At 32.3% G+C, this 24,999-nt stretch overlaps 3 protein-coding genes and 1 pseudogene across 3 annotated transcripts; 1 reads left to right on the plus strand and 3 right to left on the minus strand.

The window, feature by feature from the left end:
• Window positions 1–35: 35 nt before the first annotated feature.
• Window positions 36–5,589, minus strand: LOC107018467 (E3 ubiquitin-protein ligase RGLG4). The gene is made up of 11 exons (XM_015218959.2): window positions 5,073–5,589; window positions 3,498–3,582; window positions 3,051–3,191; window positions 2,797–2,910; window positions 2,569–2,666; window positions 2,341–2,420; window positions 1,967–2,072; window positions 1,755–1,882; window positions 1,092–1,215; window positions 570–626; window positions 36–324 (listed from the first exon to the last, which is right to left on the minus strand). The coding sequence occupies exons 1-11, from the start codon at window positions 5,403–5,405 to the stop codon at window positions 241–243; spliced, it is 1,350 nt and encodes a 449-aa protein (XP_015074445.1). The 5' UTR covers window positions 5,406–5,589; the 3' UTR covers window positions 36–240.
• A 2,379-nt stretch (window positions 5,590–7,968) lies between these two features.
• LOC107018884 (protein CMSS1) lies at window positions 7,969–12,112 on the plus strand. The gene is made up of 6 exons (XM_015219472.2): window positions 7,969–8,317; window positions 10,193–10,385; window positions 10,535–10,607; window positions 10,757–10,806; window positions 11,334–11,447; window positions 11,672–12,112. The coding sequence occupies exons 1-6, from the start codon at window positions 8,029–8,031 to the stop codon at window positions 11,796–11,798; spliced, it is 846 nt and encodes a 281-aa protein (XP_015074958.1). The 5' UTR covers window positions 7,969–8,028; the 3' UTR covers window positions 11,799–12,112.
• A 622-nt stretch (window positions 12,113–12,734) lies between these two features.
• LOC107019775 lies at window positions 12,735–14,915 on the minus strand (annotated as a pseudogene).
• Window positions 14,916–16,302: 1,387 nt separating this feature from the next.
• LOC107018746 (aspartic proteinase-like protein 2) lies at window positions 16,303–22,793 on the minus strand. The gene is made up of 10 exons (XM_015219307.2): window positions 22,270–22,793; window positions 20,997–21,126; window positions 20,579–20,826; window positions 20,029–20,253; window positions 19,565–19,727; window positions 19,378–19,445; window positions 18,134–18,221; window positions 17,491–17,566; window positions 16,910–16,981; window positions 16,303–16,664 (listed from the first exon to the last, which is right to left on the minus strand). Exons 1-10 carry the CDS (start codon window positions 22,485–22,487, stop codon window positions 16,516–16,518), a joined length of 1,437 nt encoding a protein of 478 aa, XP_015074793.1. The 5' UTR covers window positions 22,488–22,793; the 3' UTR covers window positions 16,303–16,515.
• Window positions 22,794–24,999: the final 2,206 nt, after the last annotated feature.

Consider the following 24,999-nt stretch of genomic DNA (forward strand, 5'->3'; position numbering starts at 1 on the left):
ATAAAGTTTTAATAATTAATATATATTAACAATAAACAAAATTGATAGGTTTATAGATAACACTCCAACAAACGTAGAGTTTATAATTTTAAAATTAAGATAAGTTACCTACTTATACTACAAATAAGTAAAAATAACGTGATAATGTAGAAATTCTTTACATTATCAACATAAAAGCAAAGTTAAACTCGAGAAATATACAACATATATTTACATACACCCGTCATTTAAGTATCTATTTTAAGTGTATAACCTGATACGACTAGTTATTCGTCTACGACAAATGGGACAATCCGACACTCTTGGACCACATTCTCTGCAGGTCTGCGTTCAATTGACCACAAATTCATTAACACCAGATAAAAAGCGAGTTGAATCTTTATATAGTCACTTGACTAATAGTTATTATTTCGAAAAGTTACTTTGTTTGTTAACGAAAAATGGAATCAAGACGAACATGATTTTATGAGATAATAATAACTGTTAGTTGAATGACATATACGAGAAATCGACGGAGGGGAGGAATGGAAATCATCCTATAAATTGAATAGTAGAGGAAAGGAACTCACCATATGTCCACAACCAAAAGCCATATCTTTAGTACCAGTTAGACAAACTGGGCAAGCCTTCATTGTGAATAAAGAAAAAAAAAGAGATCAATTGTCCAAACACTCAATTAGCAATAACGTACCAGTGTAATTTCATAAGTGAGATTTGCGAAGGAAAGTCTATACGCGGACCTTGTCCCTACTCTGGAAGGTAGAGAGGTTTTCGACAGACACTCGACTCAAGAAGAAGCATTTCAAAGCAGTTTGAAAAAAGAAAATAACGGAAATGAAAAAAAAAAAAATAGTAACAGAACTCTAATAACAAGAAACTACAAGATAAGCGAGACAATACTTACCTACCTACTACCCTAATTCGTGTCTAAGGTCTCCATCACTCAATTACCTCAGAAAAAGAGAAATGGCATGTTCAACATGAGAAGCACCAAACGCAGTATAAAAATCTCAACGTTCTTATTATTAAGTGGAAACATGAATCGAAATTTCACGTATAATTTCAAAACCAAGAAATATAAAAGGTCTTACTTGATGTTCATTTTGCGGCGATCCTGAAAAACTGCTTTGATGTCGAGTTGGGATTGCCATACGTCGACTGTAAGGGACTGGTGGCGGCTTTGGAACTACCTTCTTCGCCTTACCTGTCCTTTTTCTATACAAGAAAAATCACAAAATGAGTAACAAGTATAATAAAGACAGTTATTGAGTGTATGGATTAATTTCAAGAGCTTCATTTCTCACCGATCCACCAAGACATTTATATTTGCTTTACTTGAATCGAGGGTCTAATATAAAACAATCTCTCTACCTTCACTAGGTAGGAGTAAGGTTTACATATATCCTATCCTCCCCAGACCCCACAAGTAATGGTAACAGTACTTACCACTGTCACTTTGTAAGTACTCTGTGTTTTTCCTTTTTTACTTTTTAGTGTTCTGTGATTGTTACTTTTATTTTTTATTATACATAGGGAGGAGGAGAAAGAGAGGTATCAAATCACCACGAATAAGGTGAAAGTTCAGGTAACCAACTAATGCCATGATTTCCCATGTTCTATGGTTTAAGATCACATTTTTAGGACTTGAACTAAGAAGATGAAAAAAGTCTACTTCATAATATAAGGCATTTTGTTGATTAACATGTATAACTGATGTGAGATGCCAATAGTAAAGCTAGTAATGTGTTCCATACCCAAGCAGACCAAGTTCTCTAGCTGCTTTATATTGGATAGGGATCTCCATGAGTGCAGCAAGAGCAAAAGCAGCTTCTTTTCCCGAATCACTTGTATTTTTTTTCATGATAGCAGTAAAATTCACAAACTGCAAACGAAAAAAGGATTGTAAGAACTAATGTCTGTTTCTACTGACGATTCTATATGTAACTTAAAGATACTAGAATTATACCTGAAAATTATCAAACTCACGAGCAGGTATACGGTCATCAAACTTTTGCATGTCTTCCCAAGGTCCGTCGCCAACTCCAACAAGTACAATAGAGAGAGGATACATGCTGGGAACAAATGCTAGATGTTTGAGAATTATTACTTTTTGTAAATAATTCTTTAAGAAAGTGAGTTATCAGAAAACATGCAATAACAAGTATTTTCCGGCACGTCATTGGTTTATTGTTACTAGTTCACAACACCTTGTTCCACGGTAACCTTATATTTTATATTTACCTGAAGGTTTCGACAGCCCAAGGGAACCTGACTTATCTGCATTGAGTAGTTTGAAAATGAATTACATCAACAAAAAAAAATACATCTATGCTATTATACCTTGCAGTAACGATAGACTTAATTGTGTTTTCTTCTTGTTCGCTGAGTTCCGAATCACTAGTATTGACACTCCTGGTAACCTACAGGACAAGAGAAAGCGTCAACAATTTGCAGCGGGAAGTGTATGACTATCGTCAACAAGGTTTCACGTATGTGCGCGTGTGTTTATGCATGCAGGTGAGTTTTGTTTGATTAATGGAGGGGGGAGAGATAGAAGCATTTAAGAACCTGGCCATCAGCAATGATAACCAAAACATGGTATTGTCCACCAGATCTCTCTACTATATCTACTGCAGCATCTACTACTGGCCCGTAAGATGTTGGCCCTTGAACATGAAAGGACATAATCAGGACGTCACATTGACGTGGTTTAGAAAATAGGTTGCTACGTTAAAAGGAAAAGGTGAAATGAAGGAAGTGATTTGCATAACTTTGCAAATTAGAACAGAAGGATACCAGATAATTGCAGATTTGGAACTATTTTCTTGTAGCAAGCTAGGACTTCTTCGAAGCCATGGCAAGGAGAGTGATCACTATGAAAGCTAAACACGTCTTGATCATGCGTGGTCGCTAGAACCCAAAAATGAAAAAAAAGGAGTTTGAAGGCAGAATTAAAAGCCAACAGAAGATCAAAAAGACAAACATGATAGTGAATGCCGAAAGCAGAGTAAGTACAGTCTACACACAGAAACTTCAGGAATGGAACGTACCATCACCAAACCCAAAACAAGGAATTAAATTGTCTTCATCAAATGGAGACAATGTCTTTCCGATGATAGATATGGCTTTCTCATATGGATTGACTGAGTTGCCTATAGCATGCAAGCTCTTGTTGTTGAATGAAACTTTACCTTCAGAAAGAAAACAAATAATTTTACCTTCAGAGTAAACAATCCAAACAACATCTAATTACACACAAAAAAGTTGAAAACAGTACAGTGGAACAAGTGAACTAGCAAAACTATGACGAAAACTTAATAAATCAATTTTCATTCTATTTGTTCTCGGGTATTCGACTTGGGACAGGCTGTTTGCTGTCGCCACAAGCATCAGGAAGAGCTAAATTTTAATGGTCATAATACATACACAACTACCATATGCTATACCACACGGGGATTGATTCTCAGCTGACAGAGTAGTTCAACTGTTCCACTAACCTGTCCATTCGTTACTTTTCGTGAAATCAATCCCAATAATCAAATTTGATGACTCCAACCCTGATTCTCTCAGAGCTAAAGTTACCTGAAAGTGAAGTGATGATTCAGAAATATTAGATTTACAGCAAACAACGATATATAATAAACGGACACTTATACCTAACAGTAAACAGGTGCAGTATAATAGATAACTAGATGAAACGTTGGTGTCCTTCCTCTCGATTTAGTCCTTTGACATTTTCTGAATTTGACACTGAATATACAGAAGCCTAACGTTGCCATGAGCTGAATTTACACTTTACAACTCAGCATTTTGTAAAACGACCTTTAGATAGTAGCCTCCCGGAATGTTCATTCCGAAAAAGGAAGTACACATAAATTCTATGTGAGATCTCCTAATACCTCTACTCTTGCTCTTTTTACCTGTCTAAATAATTAGAACCAGAGCGAATGCTTAGTTTCATCCTTGACCACAATTTTTACCCTTGACTAATCGTTTCGACTATCGTAGTTTACATCTAGCAATACACTGCATAAAAATCTCCATACACTATAGGTTTATAAAGATATAATCAATGTGCATGGTACATTAGCATTTTTTCCATCAAGCTTTTTAACTTGTATATTAATAGAGATAGTGTCTTAAAAACTACCAAAAATGAGTTTAAAAAGAAGTTGCCAACTTATTGCTCCCTCTTTTATTCCACATTTTTAGGCTCATAAAAGAAATACCCTCTTTGTTTTGATTTGTTTGTTTGATTTTGATTTAGCACGAAATTTAAGAAATTTTTGAATCTTGTGGTCTTAAACTAAGAACACGTAAGTTATACCAAATGTCTATTAATCTTGTGGTCTTAAACATATCATGTGAAAAAATAAAACTAATTAATTGCCAAAAGAAAAGGAAAAGAGACATTATCTTTAAAAGGATGAAAAAGAAAAGTAATACAAATAAACTGAACCAGACGGATTACTGGCGGAAAACTATTAGGTAAATCTGAAGACAAAAATACTATGTACCTATTACGGATGGAAAATAGCAAGTATCCATAAAATTAGTCGAGTTGCACATAAGCTACCCTAAATATCACAATTATTTTTTTAAAAAAAAATTTGTAAAGAGACAAGGCACAACTATAGCTAGACTAAAACCGAAATACCAGAGACACTACGTAACTAAACTACGGTCCTATTACGTCTCTGAACTCTTTTTTTTTTATAATTTTGTACAGCTTTTGACTTACGTAACACACTTCATGTCACCACTGTACGTGGAAGATGTTTGGACAAAAAAATAGATTCAGGTAATAGCATCTTAATTTAGTTAAAATGTGTCACTAAAATTTCAATCTTCGCTCATAAACTTTAAAATATTTATTTTACGCTAAATAACATGCTTTAATAGGTATTAGAAAGAGCTAAAAACATTTTAAGATACGCCAAAATATTATTTTATGTTTACAAATTCGATATCTAGTCAAATACAAAGCTCATCATCTCAAAATATTAGTAACTATTTTCACGACTCGATACATGCCATAAAACAAAGAGTAAGCGCAAAAAAAGAAAAAAAACCTGATCAACTGATTTGAAATTATCCGGAATATAGTAATATTTGTTCTTCTTATCCTTCATCATCTTCTCCGTTTCCTTTTTACTGCAATCACTTGAATCCTTCTTCGAATTCACAGAACCCGGTTCCTTTTCACTGCAATTACTCGAATCCTTCTTCGAATTCACAGAACCCGAACCGAAAGACAAATCCTTCGCCGGAATTGAACTGAAATTCTCATTAAACGAAGATGGAAAAGAAGAAATCTCCAGACTCGTCGATCCTCTAGAAGAAGTGCAATCACTACTGCTTCGACTAGTTTTTTTATGAAATGTAGATCTGAAAATGTTACCCATTTTTAGTTCATTTGAGTGAATTTTGGGACCGTTAATGGAGATAAGGAAGGAATTTGATTCTTAGTGGAAAATAGAAGGCAATGGATTGGATTGGTGGAGGTAAAAGGGTACCTAACGCCATTAATAAATGCTTTTTCAGTATTGTTTGAAAGGGAAAGTGATTCCTCCATTTTAACAGATTCCACGAAATTACACGCTGTTTAATAAGTGTGATAAATACTCATGTCAATTATGGAGGGAAATGGCCCAAACCAAATATCGGGTCCATTTCGACTATAAGATCACTAAAGTAATGATTTTTAACACGTTTGATTTTTTTTTACTTTAATTATCATTAGAAATAATTTCTTTATTTTTATTTGTGAGAGTTGTTCTTTATTATCAAATGATATGGGAGACAGTCAAAGCATCAGTCTCAACATTAACAGAAGAAAAGGACTGATCGATAGCCGTTCAAGAGAGATCTCAAATGCTCGAACTTTTTGCTAGCTTTGAAACATAGGCCGCAGAAAAAAGGAAGACCAAACAAAATCGGGTCAAAGCAAAGAAAAAAATGTAATAATTGAAAAACTAAATAATTAATTATTCCTACTATCTTTTCTTTGTGATGTGACTATCTATTTTATTGTTTTGCTACTATTAAATATGAATTCATATTATTATTTTTGTATTAATCCTTTTTTTTATTTCCATTTCATTACTCTTATAAGATATGTATATTATCTTTTTCTTCAATTTCCATTTCATTGATTTTATGATTGAATATTTTAAAGTTATTTGAATAGTTAGATATGTATTATGTAAATTCTATTATTGACGACTTATAAAAAGATTAAATTTATATCTTTTTTTATATTTTTATCAAATTTCAAGCATTATAACAAGTTGATTTCATTATTATTATATCAATAATTTATTAAATTCAGCGGAACACTATTTTGATAACATATGTATCAAATTTTCAATTTATAGGCCGCATTTTATTGTTTTAACTTTATATTACATTTTTTCATTGAAAATCCACATTGTTTATTTTCTTACTTCGTGAAATTTGTGAACATCACACCCTCTTCAAACCTTTCTTGTAAGTATACGGAGTAAGTTATTGTTATTTAATTATATATATCGGGTATAACTTATTTGCACCGTGTGTTTATACCAAGTCAATACATGCATGTTATATGTTTAAATTTATATTTCATTTTACTTTATTAAATCACGTAATAATACATTTTGCATTGATTTGATATAAACACCCGATACAAATAAGTTTTTTCTATATATATCAATTAAAAATTAACTCCTTTTCTTTATGATATTCAATTTTAAATTATGTTATTATTTAACTTGATACGAAATGGAGAAACCGTTTTAATAAATGGTCCATCCACCCCCAAAACAAGAGTTTCAGCGAAACTACAGTGTGATAAATGCTCTTGTTCTCATAAGGTCATACATGGAGGAAAATATTAAAATTTGTCCTTCAATTATTTTTATTTATTTATTACCTTTATTTTTATGAGTTTTTTAAATGTAGAATGAAATTCTTTATTTTTGTTTGTTCATTATTTTAAAATAGAGTTCTATTTTTACTTGCCACTATAATATATCAAGAGAAAATAAATATTTTTTTTCTATATATTTATTCTTAGCATCAATTACTTATTTTTCAAATTATTATTTAAGATTTAATATTAAACATCAAATAATAAGGACAGTGTGATAGAATAGTCACGTTTCTTAATAGGTATACTAAATTCAAATATTACAGGTAAAACTAAACGAAGATAGTATTTTTTTTCTTCTTCATATTTTACATTCAATATTAGTTACTCCTTTTCCATAATACTTATTTATTGTATTCGAACGCTAAGCACAATAAATAACTTTTTAACGTCTGTAAACTCAATCAATTTTAACTCGTTTAAATTTAATTTAACTTGTCCATTTATCACCCTATACTATAAATATAAATATATTCTTTTTCATTCTAATTTCATAGAAATATAAGCATTAGGTTAATTTAAATAAACTAATAACTTGAAAAAAAATTCATGAGTATTGTAAGCTTTATCAACCAATAAACTAACATAAAATCTATCAATTGAAAAAAGGTCAAAGTGAAATTAAACAAAAATAATAACTCGATCCAATAATATCTCAAATAATAATAATATGATCCATTAATACCCCAATTTATATTTTTGAAAAAAAGGTTAATATATAGCTCAAATTGCCATGAAAAAATTTGTCAAAAAGTTTACATCACATTTCCCACATTTTTGTATAAATACACAATTAATTCATATTTTTAAATATAGATATCTTTTATATACTATTATCATACACTTTGCTATAAGATTTATATATTATATTATATATAATGATTTTACCTATATAATATTCCATCTATTTCAATTATTGTGATCAATTAATTCAACATATTTTGATTATAAATTATTTTATTAATATATTAAAATTTAATTATCACTATAATTTATGTATATATATATTTTTTTAAACAGACTAAAACGAAAAAAATGAATTTATTTGGTACCCTTGATATTGTTATTTCAAACCTAGCAAAAAGGCCGGCCACCAACGAACAGAGGCAGCAAAAAAAATGGGGAGCGGCAAAGAGAAGCAGCACAAGAAGAAGCAATTTCACTTACAACCCAAAAAAGTAGTGAATAGCAAAAGGAAGAAGGAAAAAGTGAAGAAGACGAGAAGCAGCAGCAGCAGCAATGGCGAATCTATTGAAAATGTGAAATCCAAAATTAAAGTAAAAGACACCAAGTTAATTGATATTGTTCGTTTTCCTACAGCAGCGCAGCAGCTGGAGTTTTTTCATGAACAGTATCAATCAGCTAATAGGATTCAGCTTTCTTCCCTTGAACTCGATTCCTTTACAGGTTTTTTTCGCCTTTCTTCAAAGAAACAAGTTATTCATGTATTAATTTTCTGTATAAGTTATTCGATGTTTGATATTTAGTTATTATTATGTTTGATTTGTAATTTAGAAATTATGTAACTAATATAGCCATGAGGATAACCAATTAGTTTGTGAGTTCGGAACCCAACAATTTTATCTTTTTTGTTTACTCGGGGATGGAGAGATTGTTTATGTCTATAAGATGAATTTCTTTTATATAAGGGAAAATGCACAAGTATTAGACTATGATCGAAATCTCAGAAACACACCTTAACTTAACTAATATCCTATTACTTGAACATACTTTTTTGGTAATTTTTGCACCTTTTTTGCTTATGTGACATCCAAATATTTTCACGCGCCTCAATTGAGTTGCAGAGTGTGCCACGTAAGACAAAAGGTGCACAAAATTACAAAAAAAGATGTTCAGGGGTAATAGGACCTTAGTTTAGTTAATGTGTGTCTCTGAAATTTCGGTCATAGTCCAGGTGGTAGTTGTGCATTTTCCCTTCATATAAATGGTAAAGTTGTCTTAGTGTGAAGGGGCGAAGCAAGACAGGGCCAGGGGTTGATCCAAACTCTTTTTGGCGGAAAATTACGCTGTTTATACATATTATAAATGTATTAGATTGTGTTTATTGTTTCATATTTTGAACTCCTTTAGAAAACATCCTAGTTTGACCATTGGAATTCGAGTAGGGTAAGCAGCCAATAATGCTTGCATTAGGTTAGACGTCTATATCACAACCCTGGAGATGCCAACTCTTCTCTGAACCTTGTTGACGCTAGATGCTTTATGCACTGGACTACTCTTTTTTCTGTCAAAATACAAAGTTCGAGCTAAAACTACATAGCTAAAATGGTGGCTCTGCACTACTCACTAAGTTGATGGAGTTGGATTTTTCCTTTATTATGATTTTCAGTAGCTGCTAGGTTATTGGAGGAAATTATGTAATGCTCAAGTTAAAAATTTGTATAGAAGATTGATCAAATTTTAGAGGTTTGAGTTGGTAAATAAATTTTTTTTATGGAAGTAAATGTTGGTAGTACTTGTTTAGAGCTTACTTAGATTTCTGTCACATTGGAAGGTAGTAATGGCTTGCTATGACTACTGAAGTAGTCGGTCGTATTGGCGTTTAGGGTAAAACTTGGTTATTGGTGAATATAATAGTAGTGATAGCAGCGGAATCAGTGCCTAGGCAAAAGATCTAGGTGATTTCATACCATTTGCCCCAGTAGGTAGCGATGTTGCATGGTACCTGTACTATGGTGTGGGAATATGTAAGTACCTGGAAAATAGTCTACATTTAGACTACCAACATTTACTCTTGTGATGGAAAGTTGTCATGTTAAAAGATTTAGAACATATCAGAATCAAGGCAAATCTAGCAAAAGATTGGAATCAATGGAAGTTGAAAATCCATGTAAGTGATCCAACTAGAAGACTCTTACTATTTTAGAAATAAGCACTAAGAGTATATTAGAGAACTCCTAGTGTTAGTATTTAGTAATCCTTTAGAACGAAGTATTAAAATAGTATGGACTCAAACAAAGCATTCATGATATTGAGGATTCATACCCTAACTAGCATGGATTGAGGCGTAGTAGTAGTTGTCTTTCTATTTGTTTCCTTGGCTAGAAAAAGGTTTCTGGCAGTTAGTTGGAACAATGTAAAATTTTGATAAACAATGAAAATCAAGAATAGAAGAAGAGCAATTTTTACCGGTTGGACTGGGAAGTACAATTTAGAGGACAAGTACTTGATGCATTTAAACTCATACATTCATTCTTTTTCTAGGCTTGAATAGCTTTTCTAACTACGATATGAATCCTACTTTTTACTGAAATGATACAGAGACATGCATGCTTGAGCTCAATCCTGATCATGCTCAAATTAGTACTGCATTGGCTGACCATATGAAGGTTGCTTTTGGATCATCATGGAAAGAGAGTCTATGTGAAAAGGAGCTTGATGAGAAAATCGATCCAGGGCAACCTGCAGTTCTGGTAATTAGCTTATCTGCCTTGCGTTCGTGCGACTTTCTCAGGTTGGTGTCTTTTGTTGAGTGGGAGCTTATTCTTTCTTTGAGTAGTTCGGCATGCATAACTTAATCCTGTAATAAAGCTCTTAGTAATGTAGCTCAACTATCAGTCGTTCTTCTCTTAGTATGACCTATAGATAAATTTGCTTTGGCAGAGAATTGCGGCCTTTGACGAGTGAATGCCGTGCTGCAAAGCTTTTCTCAAAGCATATGAAGATTGAGGAGCAGGTATCCATATACTGCTTGTACTTATAGAACAATTCTGTATACTACTTGCAAGATTCATCAAGTACAGTTTTGGATCATTGACAAAAAAGTTCTCTGCTGTTAGTGTATCCTTCCATTCATGTTTAATAATTTGTTATTATTCATCACAGGCGTCTACTCTCAAGAATCGTGTTAATATTGCAAGTGGGACACCAAGCAGGTATGTGTAGTATTCCTTGCAAGTTGGTCGATGAATTATTTTTCTATTGATATTTGTTATGTCTGTTTTTGCAACTACAATACAATGAGACATTTTAGATGAAATGAAAATGACTATCTATATAAAATTCAGTTGATTTATACTGACTTTTTTATAAACTTATGTGAGTATACTGCCACATAGGTGATGAAGCCTCATGAGCCAAGGAATGATGAAATCATGCATAATGGTGTTTTAAAATTGCTGTTATTCCTTTGCAAGTATGCATGATTTTAGTGGGACTTGTTTGTAGCCGCAAGACGTGTATTATAACAATGAAGAGTAGAATAAAGATTAACCATTATCACTTCAACGAGAGGGTGCAAACAGCATTCACAAAAAATAAAATAAGATGTCACGTAAAATGACTTGGTGATGTCCTAGGCGTATCCCCAAATGCACCAATTTGCAATTTGATACTTTGTGGTTGAAAGTGCTATGATATACCATTAAAATTTGGCATGTTGATTCTTTCAAATTTGTGACAGGATTAAGAGGTTGATAGATGTGGAGGCACTTGGCCTATCTCGACTAGCTGTGATTGTGCTGGATATGAAAACTGACGCGAAGGGCTATTCACTCTTGACACTGCCTCAAGTCAGGTTAGATTCTCTTTACGTTTGAATTGATTACACACTTGTCCCGATCTAAAGTTACTAGTAATACTTAAACCTAGTGTTGAATCAACCTGCCTGTTTTTCCTTGTATCCTTGACTTACTCGTTTGCCTCAGAATGTGTTATAAATAACAAATCAGCAATCTATCTCCCTTAATGTTTCTACCTACAATTTATGAGATCTCATTGTAGACATCCCCCACTTTGCAGAGATGAGTTCTGGGACTTGTATAGGAACTACTTTCACCAACGAGTACTGGAAGGTGCATTGCGGATATGTCTTTATGACGAAATACCAGTTAACGTTAAAAAAGAGAAGAGCAATCAAGATGAGTAGCCTCTTCAGGACCCCGAAACAAGGATACTGTACTATCGTCATCCAGTCCATTTTGACATTTTTGCACTGCACATTCGTGGTAGAGGATCTACAGAAGCAGAAACTATTTAGGAATCTCTGTATGTTGTGTTGTTTAGCGAGGTAAATTTTTCAGGTAAAATACAATTCGAGTTCAAGTAGACGTCTTTCAGAAAGATTTATGAAGGTTTTTTTTTAAATTTTTAATTTTGTGAGATCTTTGTGTAGCCATAACTAGTTTACTAACTTAATTGATCCAATTTTCATGATATGTGATGGTGAATTTAATGTCTAAACTTTTGTTCTATTGCAAAGTTACAGAGTGCTTATTGCTTCTTTTTTTTTTTACCCCTCCCTTGTGGGCTCTCTTTTTTGCACCCTTGGTGACTCGGAGTCTCGGATCAATAACCTTCGAATTGGAGATGGAGGGTGCTAACCATATAAATTTGCACCTTTTAATCTAAGACGTTTAATAATTCTAATTATAGGAGTATTCATTTAAATGATTCTTTATCTATCTTAACATGTCTCACTTAATTAACATTCTAGGTGTAAAAACAACAAGGGTAGATCTAAAAAAAATAGTATACTTGTTATTTTTTTTAAAACGTGAACTATTTTAAAACAAACTTGATTTGTTATAACGCCTAATATATTCGAAATAAGAGAAAGTGAATCTTTTGTAGCTACAAATTTAGAAGTTCTATTTCACTAGTAGGAAAAATCTGATAAAACCCCTTTGACTCGGAAAGTAATAACAAAAATAGCTAAACCTAATACGATTACTAGGACTTGAGTCTCTCTATTTTCACTTTGAAAAATGGTCAAAATCATTTTCTTTAAAACTTGAAACTCATTTTTACCCTATCATGTTTGAAAGAGATGTTGCAAATTTGGAATTTAATTATTATCCTAAAGTACCAACCAACTGCATTTAATATATAGTCAAAATGCCTTAGAATGTTCCAAATTCCTTCTTAAGGTGACATTTCTATTACAAAGTAGTACAACAACTACTATAACAAACCCTAGTGAGTTCTGAAAAGGATGATGTGTCAACAACATTTATCCCAATCTTGTGAAGATAGAAATGTTATTTTCGATAGACCTATAAAGTTGTACAACGATGATGACAACAACAATAATATAACGTACCCAATGTAATCCTACATGTGGGATTTGAGGAGGGTATAGTATACATATACTTACCTTTGCCTCATGGAGGTAGAGAGGCTATTTCAGAAAGGTTCTTCGATAAAGTAGTGTAGATATGAAATCATCCAATGCTTTAACAGAAGAACCTTTAAGATCCCCTTCTTCTTTAACAGCATCTCTAATACACATCCCAATTTTATTAGCTTTTTCCTTCATTTCTCTCCCTTTTCCACTTTCTCCCAAAACAATTTCCACCACTTTCTTCACATCCTCTTTATCAACATCACTTGAATACCATTTAGTTAACTCAACACAAACCCCCATTTCCTCCATCAACATCTTTGAATTAAATGCTTGTTCGCCAGCCAAAGGCCAACTAATGATAGGCACCCCTTGACTCAAACTTTCCAATGCCGAATTCCATCCACAATGAGTCAAGAACGCACCCGTTGAACTATGACTCAAGATTTGCAATTGGGGTGCCCAAGATTTCACTAGTAGACCTTTTTGACTCTTTGACACTCTTTCTTGAAACCCTTTTGGTAACCATTCAGATCTAAACTCACCTTTTATGTCAAAACCAATAGGTGGCCTAATCACCCAAAGGAATGGCCTTTCACTTTCTTCCAACCCCATAGCCAATGCCATCATTTGTGATGTACTAATTGTGTTTTGTGAACCAAAAGATATGTAAAGAACAGATCTTTCAGGATGTTCATTCAACCAAGAAATACATTCTTCTGGTGACAACCCATGTTCTTTACCTATTCTTGATTCAAAAATTGAATCTTTATCACTTCTTGATTCAAAGATTGAATCTTTACCACCTCTTAGTTCAAAGATTGAATCTTTACCATTTCTTGACTCCAAGATTGGATCTTTACCACTTCTTGATTCAAAGCTTGAATCTTTACCATTTCTTGACTCAAAGATTGAATCTTTACCACTTCTTGATTCAAAGATTGAATCTTTTTCACATTTCTTGAGCATACATTGAGGAAGCAAAGGTCCAATACACCAAACAGGAAGTTTAGTAAGATTCTTGATAGCTTTAACCCCCATAGGTTCAATATCCTCAACACTATTACACAAAAACCCTATAGAATCAAAAGAAGGTAACAACAAAGATTTCAACACTTTAGACCAAGGGTCATCCCCATTAGCTAATTTCATAAATGTATGAAGTTGTTCAACAGAGAAAAAACAACAAGAATCATCAAAACCAGGCATTTTGAAAACCCCATCAATAGCTAACAAATGAGGAAGATTTAGCCATATTGACACATAAGCTGCTGTTCCATAAGCACCAGAAGTAGTAAAACTCACATTAAAAGTTCCACAAGATCTTGCAACTTCACTAGCAAATCCCATAAATGTATCAGAAACTATACAAAGAGGGGGCTTACCATCTTTTTCAATAATTTCAAGAATCAATTTTTTGAGTGGCTCTTTAAGAGATAATGTTGAGTTGAAAATTGTTACCATGTGTTTTAATGGTAAAGCCTCTGTGTTCTCTGTATTTGGTGGTAAACCATGCTCAATACTATTATAAGGAAGTGAAACTAATGAAATGTTGTTTGAATTAATTGAATCTTTGGCTATAGTTGAACTTAGATATTTGACATTTAAAGGGGTACTAACAATAGTGATTTTGTAGTTAGTTTTTTCTTGAATTTTTTTTGCTAAGGCTATGAAAGGTATCATATGGCCAAGTGCAAGAAATGGAAGGATTACTATATGTTCTTGATGGTCATTCATTTTTTTTTGTTGTTGAGAAAAATTTGTTGTTTTTTTTTGGTAGAAAGTGATGAGATGAAGAAAGAAGAAAAAGAAATTGGATTGTGTTTGTTGTTTAACATTTCGAAGTATTATATAAATAGAAAGTTGGGAAGAGAAAGCCAACCTACTTTTTGTTTCATTTGGTAAAGGTGTTTATTGGAGGCGGAATACATCGATAATCTCTTTACGTTTGTTAGTATATTATATGAACAGATGATAAAGTATTTTTATTGAACTCTTTTATTATGTTCTCAAGCGTCTATGACGTTAAATATGTTTTCACCTTTAACTATACATATTAGCTATTGTTTGAACAGATTAAGGTAACATATTTTAAGTATTTAACTTATCTATGTAATGAACGTTCGACAGTTGAAGGAAAGCATGTCAATTATGAGATATGTTATACTCTTTTCGTTCAATTTTATTTGTCATGTTGCGTTTTTTACGAAAGTCAAGTTGACTAATTTTCAAAGTTAAATTAGATTATATTAATTCGATATTCTAAACAAAAAATTTAGATATTAAAAAACTCTATAAAAAGTACTATAAATTGCAACTTTTTGCATATCAATATGATAAAAAAATACATGTTAAAATATTAGTCAAAGTTCTTAATGCTTGAATCTAAAAATAGAAATCATGACAAACAATAGTGGGCGGAGGGAGTACTACTTTATAGTTTTGTTTTGTTTTTCATTTGGTGTCTGCTCCCTCACATTGAAGCTCGAGTAAATTGGGATTCGCGCTCCTTGAAAAGGATGACTTCTGTACACGTGAGGGATTCGACTTCAAGACCTTTTATCAAGAATGAAGAAGTATCCACTAGTATCTTTATTGACGTGCTATTTTATAGTTGAAAAATATTTTTTTAATTTTAGGAACGTGTGAAAAAAACAAAGTGTCCATATCACATACGTGGATATATTTAGTTCACTAAATTCCTTGTGTACCATGTTTAAATATGCCCCAAATATTAGGTACGCATGCCATAACATATTTGGTTTTAGGTAGCTCATGACTTCTAAAAAGTCTCGATAAGGGATCGCGATGAGATAAATAAAATTTATTTATTATAATATAATTAACAACGGAAATTTATTTTCCTATTGTTAACCTAATGGAACATATTTTCGAAGGTGTGGAAGACACAATTGACGTGAAAGAATATTTGTTAAACTTATTTTCGTTATCTTTATCATCAGAACCAATTTCATCGTTTGTAAAAAACATATTTTCCTAAAAAAAACGTGTTTTAAAACTTTTTAATCAATCGAACATAAAAAAATTAAAAATCATATCGAAATGATAAAAGTCATTTACTTATGATTACATATAGTGTATGTCATTGAATATGTCATTTCAACATCAACACCACTTATGTTCTAAATATTATTCTTTTTAATATAAGAAATAAGTACTCCCTCCGTTTCAATTTAAGTATTTTAATTTAATCGAACATGAAATTTGGACCTTTTTCTCTAAAAGCATTTTAATACTTGAAGCCAGAAAAATAATAAAAATTATTTAGATGTTATAAGAAAAGAGTAAATATAACAAGAACTCCACTTTCATTGATGCATTTTGTAACATACAAAATGGAATTCTTTGTTTATCTGTTCTATATTTCAAATATATGCACACAGACACACAGCTACAAGCTGTTGTATCAACACTTTTGAAGTATTTTTTTCTTCACAGTCGAACGAACGAACAAACGCTTCTTGTCTCAGGTACCAGAGAAGCTAAATACTTACCAGATTTACTAGTTGAATGGATTGTGCAGCAGAGCTGCTAGCAACAAGAATGTCATAGCCATTTGCGCTGTCAAACGAGAACCACTCGACAGGGTGTGAGCACCTACTAAATGAACTAATCCAGTAATTTCATCTTTTAATGAAATGTTTGATGAGCCTGCAATCAACCACATAACAAAACTTGATGAGTTTTATCAGTGAACTTAACCGAACCTTTCGAGCAAATATCAAAGATCTTGATTCATAAAGCTGATCAAAGCATTTGTTGTTCATAGGGAAATGAATTACTACTGTGTACTTTTCGAGGTCAAATGCAAGAAAAAGTTTGTCCAGACAAAGCATATATAATTCCCAATGTACCAAAATGAGCGCAAGTATCGTACAGATATAACTTATACTTACAATTATATTCTGTCCAACCAATGGCCTGGTTTTCAAGATCATACAGGATTAGCCTATTTGAGAGTACCAAATCTGCATAGCAGCGAAATACCTCCAAGGCTTTAGAAGGAAATGAGACATAAGATAGTGAAAGAATCGTCTTTAAGTTTCTTAAGATGGAGCATTCAACCAAGGATACATACAATGTATTTGAAAGAATTCGGATAAATCTTTAATCAATATCATCACAGCAATTGACCAATTCAAACAGAGTATTAGAAGAGATGGAAAGAAAATTTGGGTGTAAATCATCAAAACGAGGTACTAGAGCACTCCCACTTGTTTATCCAGAGTGCGAAATGCAGAGTTTTCAAATAAAGAAAAGCATATGTTCAAGAAAATTTCGTGTCAAGATAATTTCATTTATAGTCTCTCTTTCACAAAATGACATTTGTTCGGGATAAAAATAGTTGCCACTTCTTCCAAGCTAAAAAAGTTGAGCTCTCAAATGCTGGATTCAAATTCCAAAATATAATAATCCAAACACAGAATATTAGCCTTGACATTTGCAAATAACAAAAATGAAAGAACGATAAACACACCTCCAAAAACAGTGAGGTTCCAATTGTCCCTTGATAGATTAGCACTGTTTTGCCATCCAATGCAAACTAAATCTTCCTGAAAGAGCATACAGAAGTCAGATCTACTGGCAACTGTGATATTCCACATAGAATCAACTAATGTATACACTTGTCCCTTAAATCTTCGTCGATTACTTCAGTAAACATGATCATGAAGATAGAATAAATTCTCAGAGAATATCAATTGACAGCTTATTCAATGACAATTTCATACAAATATAAAGTTCTGAGATATCATTTGCAACTGTTTATATAGCCTTTAGAAGGGAGAAGGAGGTACTCTTGTGCAAATCCCGTCAAATATCTGGCACATGATGGAACTAAAGCAACTCTAATGACAAATGGGAAGTTGCTACCTAATTCACAGCTGAAGTAGCAGAAGTCATCTACTCTTTAAAAAATACAGAATTATGAAGCAATTCACATTCCGCTCTCCAAGTTCAAGCAATTTGTCAGGTCAATAGTCCTACACTACTAACAACAAGTGATAATTTGACAACTACATTCTAATTACATTTGATCAAAAAGCTCAAAACATACTGCTAACTAAAAAGACCACACTCTTTCATTGAGTTAAAACTAACTAGTAAAAGAAGATACTTACATCCGGGAACAGATACTCATGGGGTCTAACTCTTAAAGATAGAGAATTTTCGAAATGAAAAGTGACTTGAGGAAATCCATCATCAACACTGCAACAGTTGGAGGCAAAAGTTATTGCATTTGGACATCTTTTAACCTGGATGACTAGAAAATAGCTGCAAATTACAAGAATATTAAGAGAAACATTTCAAGAAAAATATTTTACATAGGAAGAGAAGATGTAAAGGAATTGGCGCTTACAAGGTTCATTCCTTCACGTGGACCTCCAGCGGAAACAAGTACCCCCACATAAAGTAATTTTTCTTTGATAATTTAACTAAGAAATGTTCAAGGCGACTAGTCAAATACTAGGAGTCTTCATATTCAAGTGGAACAATATATCAGAAAGTAAATTTCTAAAGCTGTTTTTACTACTTAGAGTTGACAAACTATTTGGTTGACTAAATTTGATGAGTAGTAGTATTCCATAATAAAAAGAACATTCAAACAGTTCTGTTTTGTAAGAACACTTTCAAGGCAATAGACTATGCTGGACTAGGTTACAAAACCAAGTCACGAATGCAAAAGCAGTGAAATAGGAATTGCTAAAACCATGATTTTTTTAGTAATTTACAAATGACACAAGACAAAATAAACAGAACTGCTTTACCAGCTCTAATATCATTATTCCACATGGTGATCATCATAATACCAAGCACCACTGTTGAAATAACTATATTGCAAGTCAAGGATTGACAGTTATTCTAGTAAGTTGATGCTAGTTTTTTTACAGGATCCAAGTAATTATAAAAGAGGACTTTTGATTCTTTGGACATATATTACTTCGCTCTCCTAATTATCTTGAACAGTATGTGAGGCATGACCACATGGATCAGTGTAAAATTGCAACCTCATCTAATTTCCACTAGTTTGATAAAAGAATGTGAATGAATTCAGTTATCAATTGTCAGTTAATCTTTAGATAGAATTGGCCATCAAATTCCACCTCCTTGCCTTGCAGACAACATCTCAAGAAGTAGAGTATAAAGGATAGCATGACCGCACTTCAGAATCGAATTGCCATTGCTCCTGAATAAACAAGCTTCAAGCACACAACAGCAGCTAAGTTATCCTTCATAAGGATGTTGATTGAGAAATTGATAGAGTAATGTGATGAAATAAAGAAGAAACCACAATTAGAATGATAGCATAACTTCATGCAATTACAGACTGCGGAAAGAGATGAGTTCTCAGTGCACACCATACCTTCCAGAGTATTCAAAGCATGTATACTCATCATGATGCAATTTCAGATCAGGTTGCCAGGAGAGTATCTGACAGAAGTGAAGAAATACAGAACATTTCAATAATTTAGGTAGAAACATTTATATCTATTTGTGATTCAATTAAGTGGCCCCCAAAAAGACTAAACCAACCATAGTAAGAAAACTACCTTTTTCACTAGTGGACTATAAATCACCTCGGGAAGATAAGCCAATGTTGTTCCACTATCAATTATTACTTCATGGTTCTCTCCATTCAGAAATACATCAGCAGACAGGTTTAGAAACTGATAACCAACTTCAACGGCCATCATATTGACACTGTAATGTTGCCTGAGAAAAAAGACAGTTTAAAGCATTTAAATTGTTGCATTTATCAACCACAAGGAGAAAAAGATGTGATGCTGAAGTAATAACAGAAGCCTAAATAAGTAATATTTAACTAGGAACAGAATTGCATGTCAGATGTTCTGGGAGATTAACCTAAAAGAAGATCCGAAGTCACAACTAAACTATTTCACTAATATTTGTGAGATTATGGAATTATACAACTAGTTCAGAGATAAATTACAATTTACAAAAGAGCAGTAATACTAATCAAAAGCTTTATGATCTATCGGGATAATGTACATACTGGTTAGGTACCAAAGAAGTCATGTTCACTTTTGGTTGCACAACATTTCCAACGGCAAAAATACCACCATCATTCAAACCATCAAGGCAGTGTGCGAACATTTTCTTCACTTTTCCAGATGAAGCCAGCTGGGAAAGTATGGATGAGTTTGATTTCCCAAATCCAAGAATCCCATCAAAAGCTTCATCAGAAGAAATCAGGTCAGCAGATTGTATAACACCACACCTGTGAGAATACAAGGGGAAACATCAATAAACTTATTATCCGAAAGAAAAGAGAAAATGTGTCACCAGATCTTGGCTCAACTAATGCATAATTATTCGCACCAAATGATAGTCAAAAGTTCAAATTTCACATAAGGTTGCAGACCACTCATAAATGCCAAGTAAACCAAAGAATAACAAGCATGAGTTTGAAATATTTTGAAGCAGAAGCCACCCATATAAGATCACCTTTTCAATTAAATGTTTACAAATCATGCTCTGGATTGTGGATTATAAGAGCTAAAGATATATTATTTCTCTATCATATTAGATAACATACATCTTACCCGAAAATAACACTCCCATTTGCTGATTTAGTTTGGAGATCACCTGACACCTTATCGTATTGGATAACATCCTCCACGAAGTAGCCCCTTGTAGAGCTTCCATCTCCATAATTTTGAGTATATGTACAAGAACTATTACCAGAGCAGCCTAATACTGAAACTCTGTAGAAGTCTTTGCAAAATGATTGACCACAACCAATGAGTTTACCAGTGAGAGAATCCCTTGGATTGTAGAGTGTTAGATCGATCTGCCGAGGAAAACATTCAGATAAAAAAGGACGGAGTGCAGCATCAAGTAAAAATTGCTTTGCTTTCGAGAGCAATTCATATACTGAGCAGAAATAAAATATAGACACACACAAAAACAACTATAAACGTACGTATAACATATATCAGTGTGTATTTAAAAGAAACGTACATTACGATAGCCTCTTTTGGGGCATCTTTCACATGCAATGCAGTTAACCCACATTATATCACTTCCCGTATCCACTTGAACAAAATAATTATTTGGAGGTGTTCCAATCCCAATCTCAGTAAAGTAAAGCCTGTAATAACAAAAGATCAAGGGAATGATTTCAATAGCAGCTCAAACTGACTACACAACTATCATTCGATATATATATACATATATATATATATATATATGTATATATATATATAAATGATTATTGTGAGCCACTTAAATTTGCATGGAGAAAGATTTTCATCAGCTTATCCAAATAATCAGAGACTTGTGCACTTAAAAAGCATCACTCAACCATGGAATTCATCATCTTATCTAATTTACACGAGATCTAAGCATCTTCTGGAAATTATTAATTCATCAGATGATATAGGCCTAATTAAAAGCCAACACTGAAAATATAGCCAATTGATAATTCATGCAAACTCTTTAAATACACCAAAACTACTTTTACAGCCACTACCGTCAGAAGTGAGCTTAGGATTTATAGACAACCGGGGCACCAAATAATGTAGCAGCCATAATCGATCTCAGGTCAAGCATCAGCATTCAAGGGCGCCTATGGGGCACCCTGACCAAATGACCAATCCAGCAGATATATTTGAATGCCTTCCAAAATATATGATAGTTCTTCAAGGTATATAATATACCAAATTCTTTTCATTGTTAACGAGTGCACGTGCACTCCCAACCCACTCAAGTTCGACACGCCCAATTCAATCCATTTAAAAGTTGTTCCCAGTATATGTAGCCCAAATTGATCAATCCAAAATATTTTCAAAAAGATTTAATTTTTTTTCTTTGATATGTTATATACAACCATAATAAAGAGAAAAAAAAATGGTGTATTGGGTAGTTAAAATATTATGAAAGAAACAAATAAAAAAGTTAGTCAACCCCATTTTACCCCAACCTAGCTATTTCAGCTCAAAGTAACTTTTGGGCAGATCATTTACTCAATACACCCAAAATTCAACTCAATCTGTCATTTGAACTCCCAACATAAAGCTTCAATTAATTCACACATCAACAAAAGCAACAGTGCAGAATAAGCAAAATGTACAACAGTTCCAGCAAAATGTACAACATCACTCTGTTCGTCACTTCCAAAGACAAAAAAATACACAGCAAACTGTGTATATACACTCTCATGCAGAATCACACACATATAAACAAACAAAAAACACACAATTCAATAAAAGGGAGAGAACGGAAAAAAACAAACCCGACGGAATTAGGACGGCCAGTTCCGCCGATAGGAAGGTCGATGCCGGCGAGAATATGGAGATGGCGCATTTCATCATGAGCTTTTAGGGCACGCAAATTCCTTTCCAACCCAGCAAACTTAGAATGCACTTTAATTACCCCTTCACCTCCCACATATACACTCCAAACAAGTATAACTAACAACAACGAAACCCAACCAAAATCGAATTTTCCCATTCTGGGTACTTCTTAAATACTGAAATCAACAACCCCAAGTTCTTCTTTTTCTTAAATTAATAGCAAAAACGATGATCAGAAACGGGAAAAAAGAGCAAAAAAGATGAAATTGGTCCAAGAAAAGTATATAAAAATGGAATTGAGAAGATGGGTTTTTCTTGGTCTACTTAAAAATGGAGTTTTTTGGTGCTAAAAGTTGAAAACCAGAGAGAAAAGAGAAGGGGAAGAGACGCAGTTGCATGTGTTTCTTCTCTGTTTTGGAATGGAGGGAAAAAGGATAACTTTTTTTTCTCTCTTTTCCCCTTTTGTTTCTCTTTTTTGTTTGGAAATTAGGTAAGGAAATGTTTATTGTTTTTGGGTTTCCCGCGCCGAGCCCATATTGAAGCTCGACTAAATAAATGCTTTTAACAAAATTTGAGCCCATATTGAAGCCCGACTAAATAAACGATGCTCTCAACAAAATTTTCTTCATATATTGGGGTTAAACTTGAGGGTCTTGGCTTTCCTTTTTTTTTCTTTTTAATCCCTCTTATCTTGTTCTAATAGTAATAAGTTAATAGTTATATTTATTCCGTTCATCTTTACTGGTTCGGTGTATTAAAAATAAATATTTATTTAAATTTGTTTAGTTTAAATAAAAAAGATTATCCTTCGAGAAGGCCCGGTGATTTGGGTCTGGGATTTTCATGTTGGAGATTTTAAGTTCGAAACCTCTTACCAACGTAAGCAAAAGGATTTGCCGTCTGGCAATTGCGTAGCCACCCTTGTGTCATGGTGTCCATCTGGACACCCTTCGTCGGAATATTATACAATATATACAAGTAAGATGATAAATAAAGTGGTTAAGTAACATATTTTAGACACTCTTTCAAACTCATTGAAAGAGTAAAGACACACAAATTTAAAGTGTTTGTGTGTTCCAATCTCACTAGTAGTAATTTTCTTTTCACTTTTCAAGAAGAGTAGGTTCACTTAATTAGTACTTGGACACTCTTCGTGAAAATCCTGGCTCCATCACTGCCTTCTAAGTCAAGCTCGTCGTATCGAACTTGCCTAGTGAGAGTTACCTCTTTTATATAATTTGCGAGCTATTGCATAGAAATACAAGTTTTACCATGTGCTCAACCAAATAATAGTGAGTACAGATTTTCTTTGTCATAAAAAAATTACTTAATACTTAATTTTTAATTTACTCTTATTATTAACTATAGCTAGTTTTCCAAAATAATTCTTTAAAAAGTTATTATATTTCAAAGAGAAATATAATTTAAAAAGCTCTTTCATTTATTAATGTGTAAAAAGTGTGCTAAGACAAACATAAACAAATAAAAATAAACGGCGAAAATATTTCGTAAGAAAAAACTAAAAAAAAATTGGAAATAAATTAAATGACTTACTTTCTTTTTCTTTGTAAACTCTATCTCTATATAGATATAATATAATATAACATTTAGAAAATATCTCGTAAAGAAAAAACTAAAGAAAATTTTGGAAAAAATTTAAATGATTTACTTACTTTCTCTTTATTAACTCTACCTCTATATAGATATAATACAACATTTTTGGAAAATGGAGTGTTGATGGAAATGATAATAAAGAGTTAAAGATAGTCTAAACTATCACTTAATATAGTAATAATAATAATAATAATAATAACATATTTAGTATAGTTTATAAATAGGGTTTGAACCGATGAGTTGTATATCTATCTATTTTCATATTTGTTGAATTGAAAACTTATTTTTTGTAGAGTTTGAAAAAAGACAATTTTAAAGAATACACAAATAAAAAAAAATGATAAAATAGCAAAAATAGTTAAAGTAAAAATGAAAATTTAAAAATCGTCACACATTAAAATTTTGTGAGAAAATAGAATAATGAACATTTAATATTAATCCAAGGGGGACATACCATCTTAATAAAAGTTTTGTATCTGCCATTTAGAATTTTAAATTATATATAATTTTTTAAAATATGAAAATTTCATATTAATTTCTTTTTTATTTTTATACACTTCTGCCAAATAAATTAATTATAGTTCATAAATAAAATATCAGAATATTCTAACAAATCGCATTAATGAATCACATAATATTTTCCTAATTTTTAAATAAACACTTATAATTATAAATCTCCAAATACACATAATATTATTTTAAAAAGAATCACTAGTCAATACAATAGCTAGTTATTCTTATTAATTATTATAGTTCTCTCACGTGATAGAAACATTCTTTTCATATCGAGCTAGTATGAACTTTTTATTTATTTTTACAAAAGTTAAAATCTGAGTTTTTATTCTTATAAAACATAAACTTATGCATCAATTTCCTATCATAAATTTTAAAATCACGATCTCAAATACAAGTTAACGTTGATTTGAAATCATTTTCTTATATCACATGTACAAATACAAGCCGAAGTTTTCTAGTCCACGTTTATTACATGTAATGTAAAGGATATATATATATATATATATATATATATATATATATATATATATACTCACTGT

Source organism: Solanum pennellii, chromosome 5, assembly GCF_001406875.1.
Source record: "Solanum pennellii chromosome 5, SPENNV200".
In the NCBI taxonomy this organism is placed as follows: Eukaryota; Viridiplantae; Streptophyta; class Magnoliopsida; order Solanales; family Solanaceae; genus Solanum; species Solanum pennellii.

Bases quoted from the DNA above. Each gene is read 5' to 3' on its own strand.
- LOC107018467 (XM_015218959.2), bottom strand. From the start codon at position 5,405: ATGGGTAACATTTTCAGATCTACATTTCATAAAAAAACTAGTCGAAGC. The intron at 3,583-5,072 runs GTTTTTTTTCTT...CTTCACTTTCAG, and splicing joins ATTTCAAATCAGTTGATCAG to GTAACTTTAGCTCTGAGAGA. The intron at 3,192-3,497 runs GTTAGTGGAACA...TTCTTTCTGAAG, and splicing joins GAAAAGTAACGAATGGACAG to GTAAAGTTTCATTCAACAAC.
- LOC107018884 (XM_015219472.2), top strand. From the start codon at position 8,029: ATGGGGAGCGGCAAAGAGAAGCAGCACAAGAAGAAGCAATTTCACTTA. The intron at 8,318-10,192 runs GTTTTTTTCGCC...GAAATGATACAG, and splicing joins TGAACTCGATTCCTTTACAG to AGACATGCATGCTTGAGCTC. The intron at 10,608-10,756 runs GTATCCATATAC...TATTCATCACAG, and splicing joins ATATGAAGATTGAGGAGCAG to GCGTCTACTCTCAAGAATCG.
- LOC107018746 (XM_015219307.2), bottom strand. From the start codon at position 22,487: ATGGGAAAATTCGATTTTGGTTGGGTTTCGTTGTTGTTAGTTATACTT. The intron at 20,254-20,578 runs GTAAGATGTATG...GTATTCTCACAG, and splicing joins AATGGGAGTGTTATTTTCGG to GTGTGGTGTTATACAATCTG. The intron at 17,567-18,133 runs GTAAGTATCTTC...ATGCTCTTTCAG, and splicing joins ATGAGTATCTGTTCCCGGAT to GAAGATTTAGTTTGCATTGG.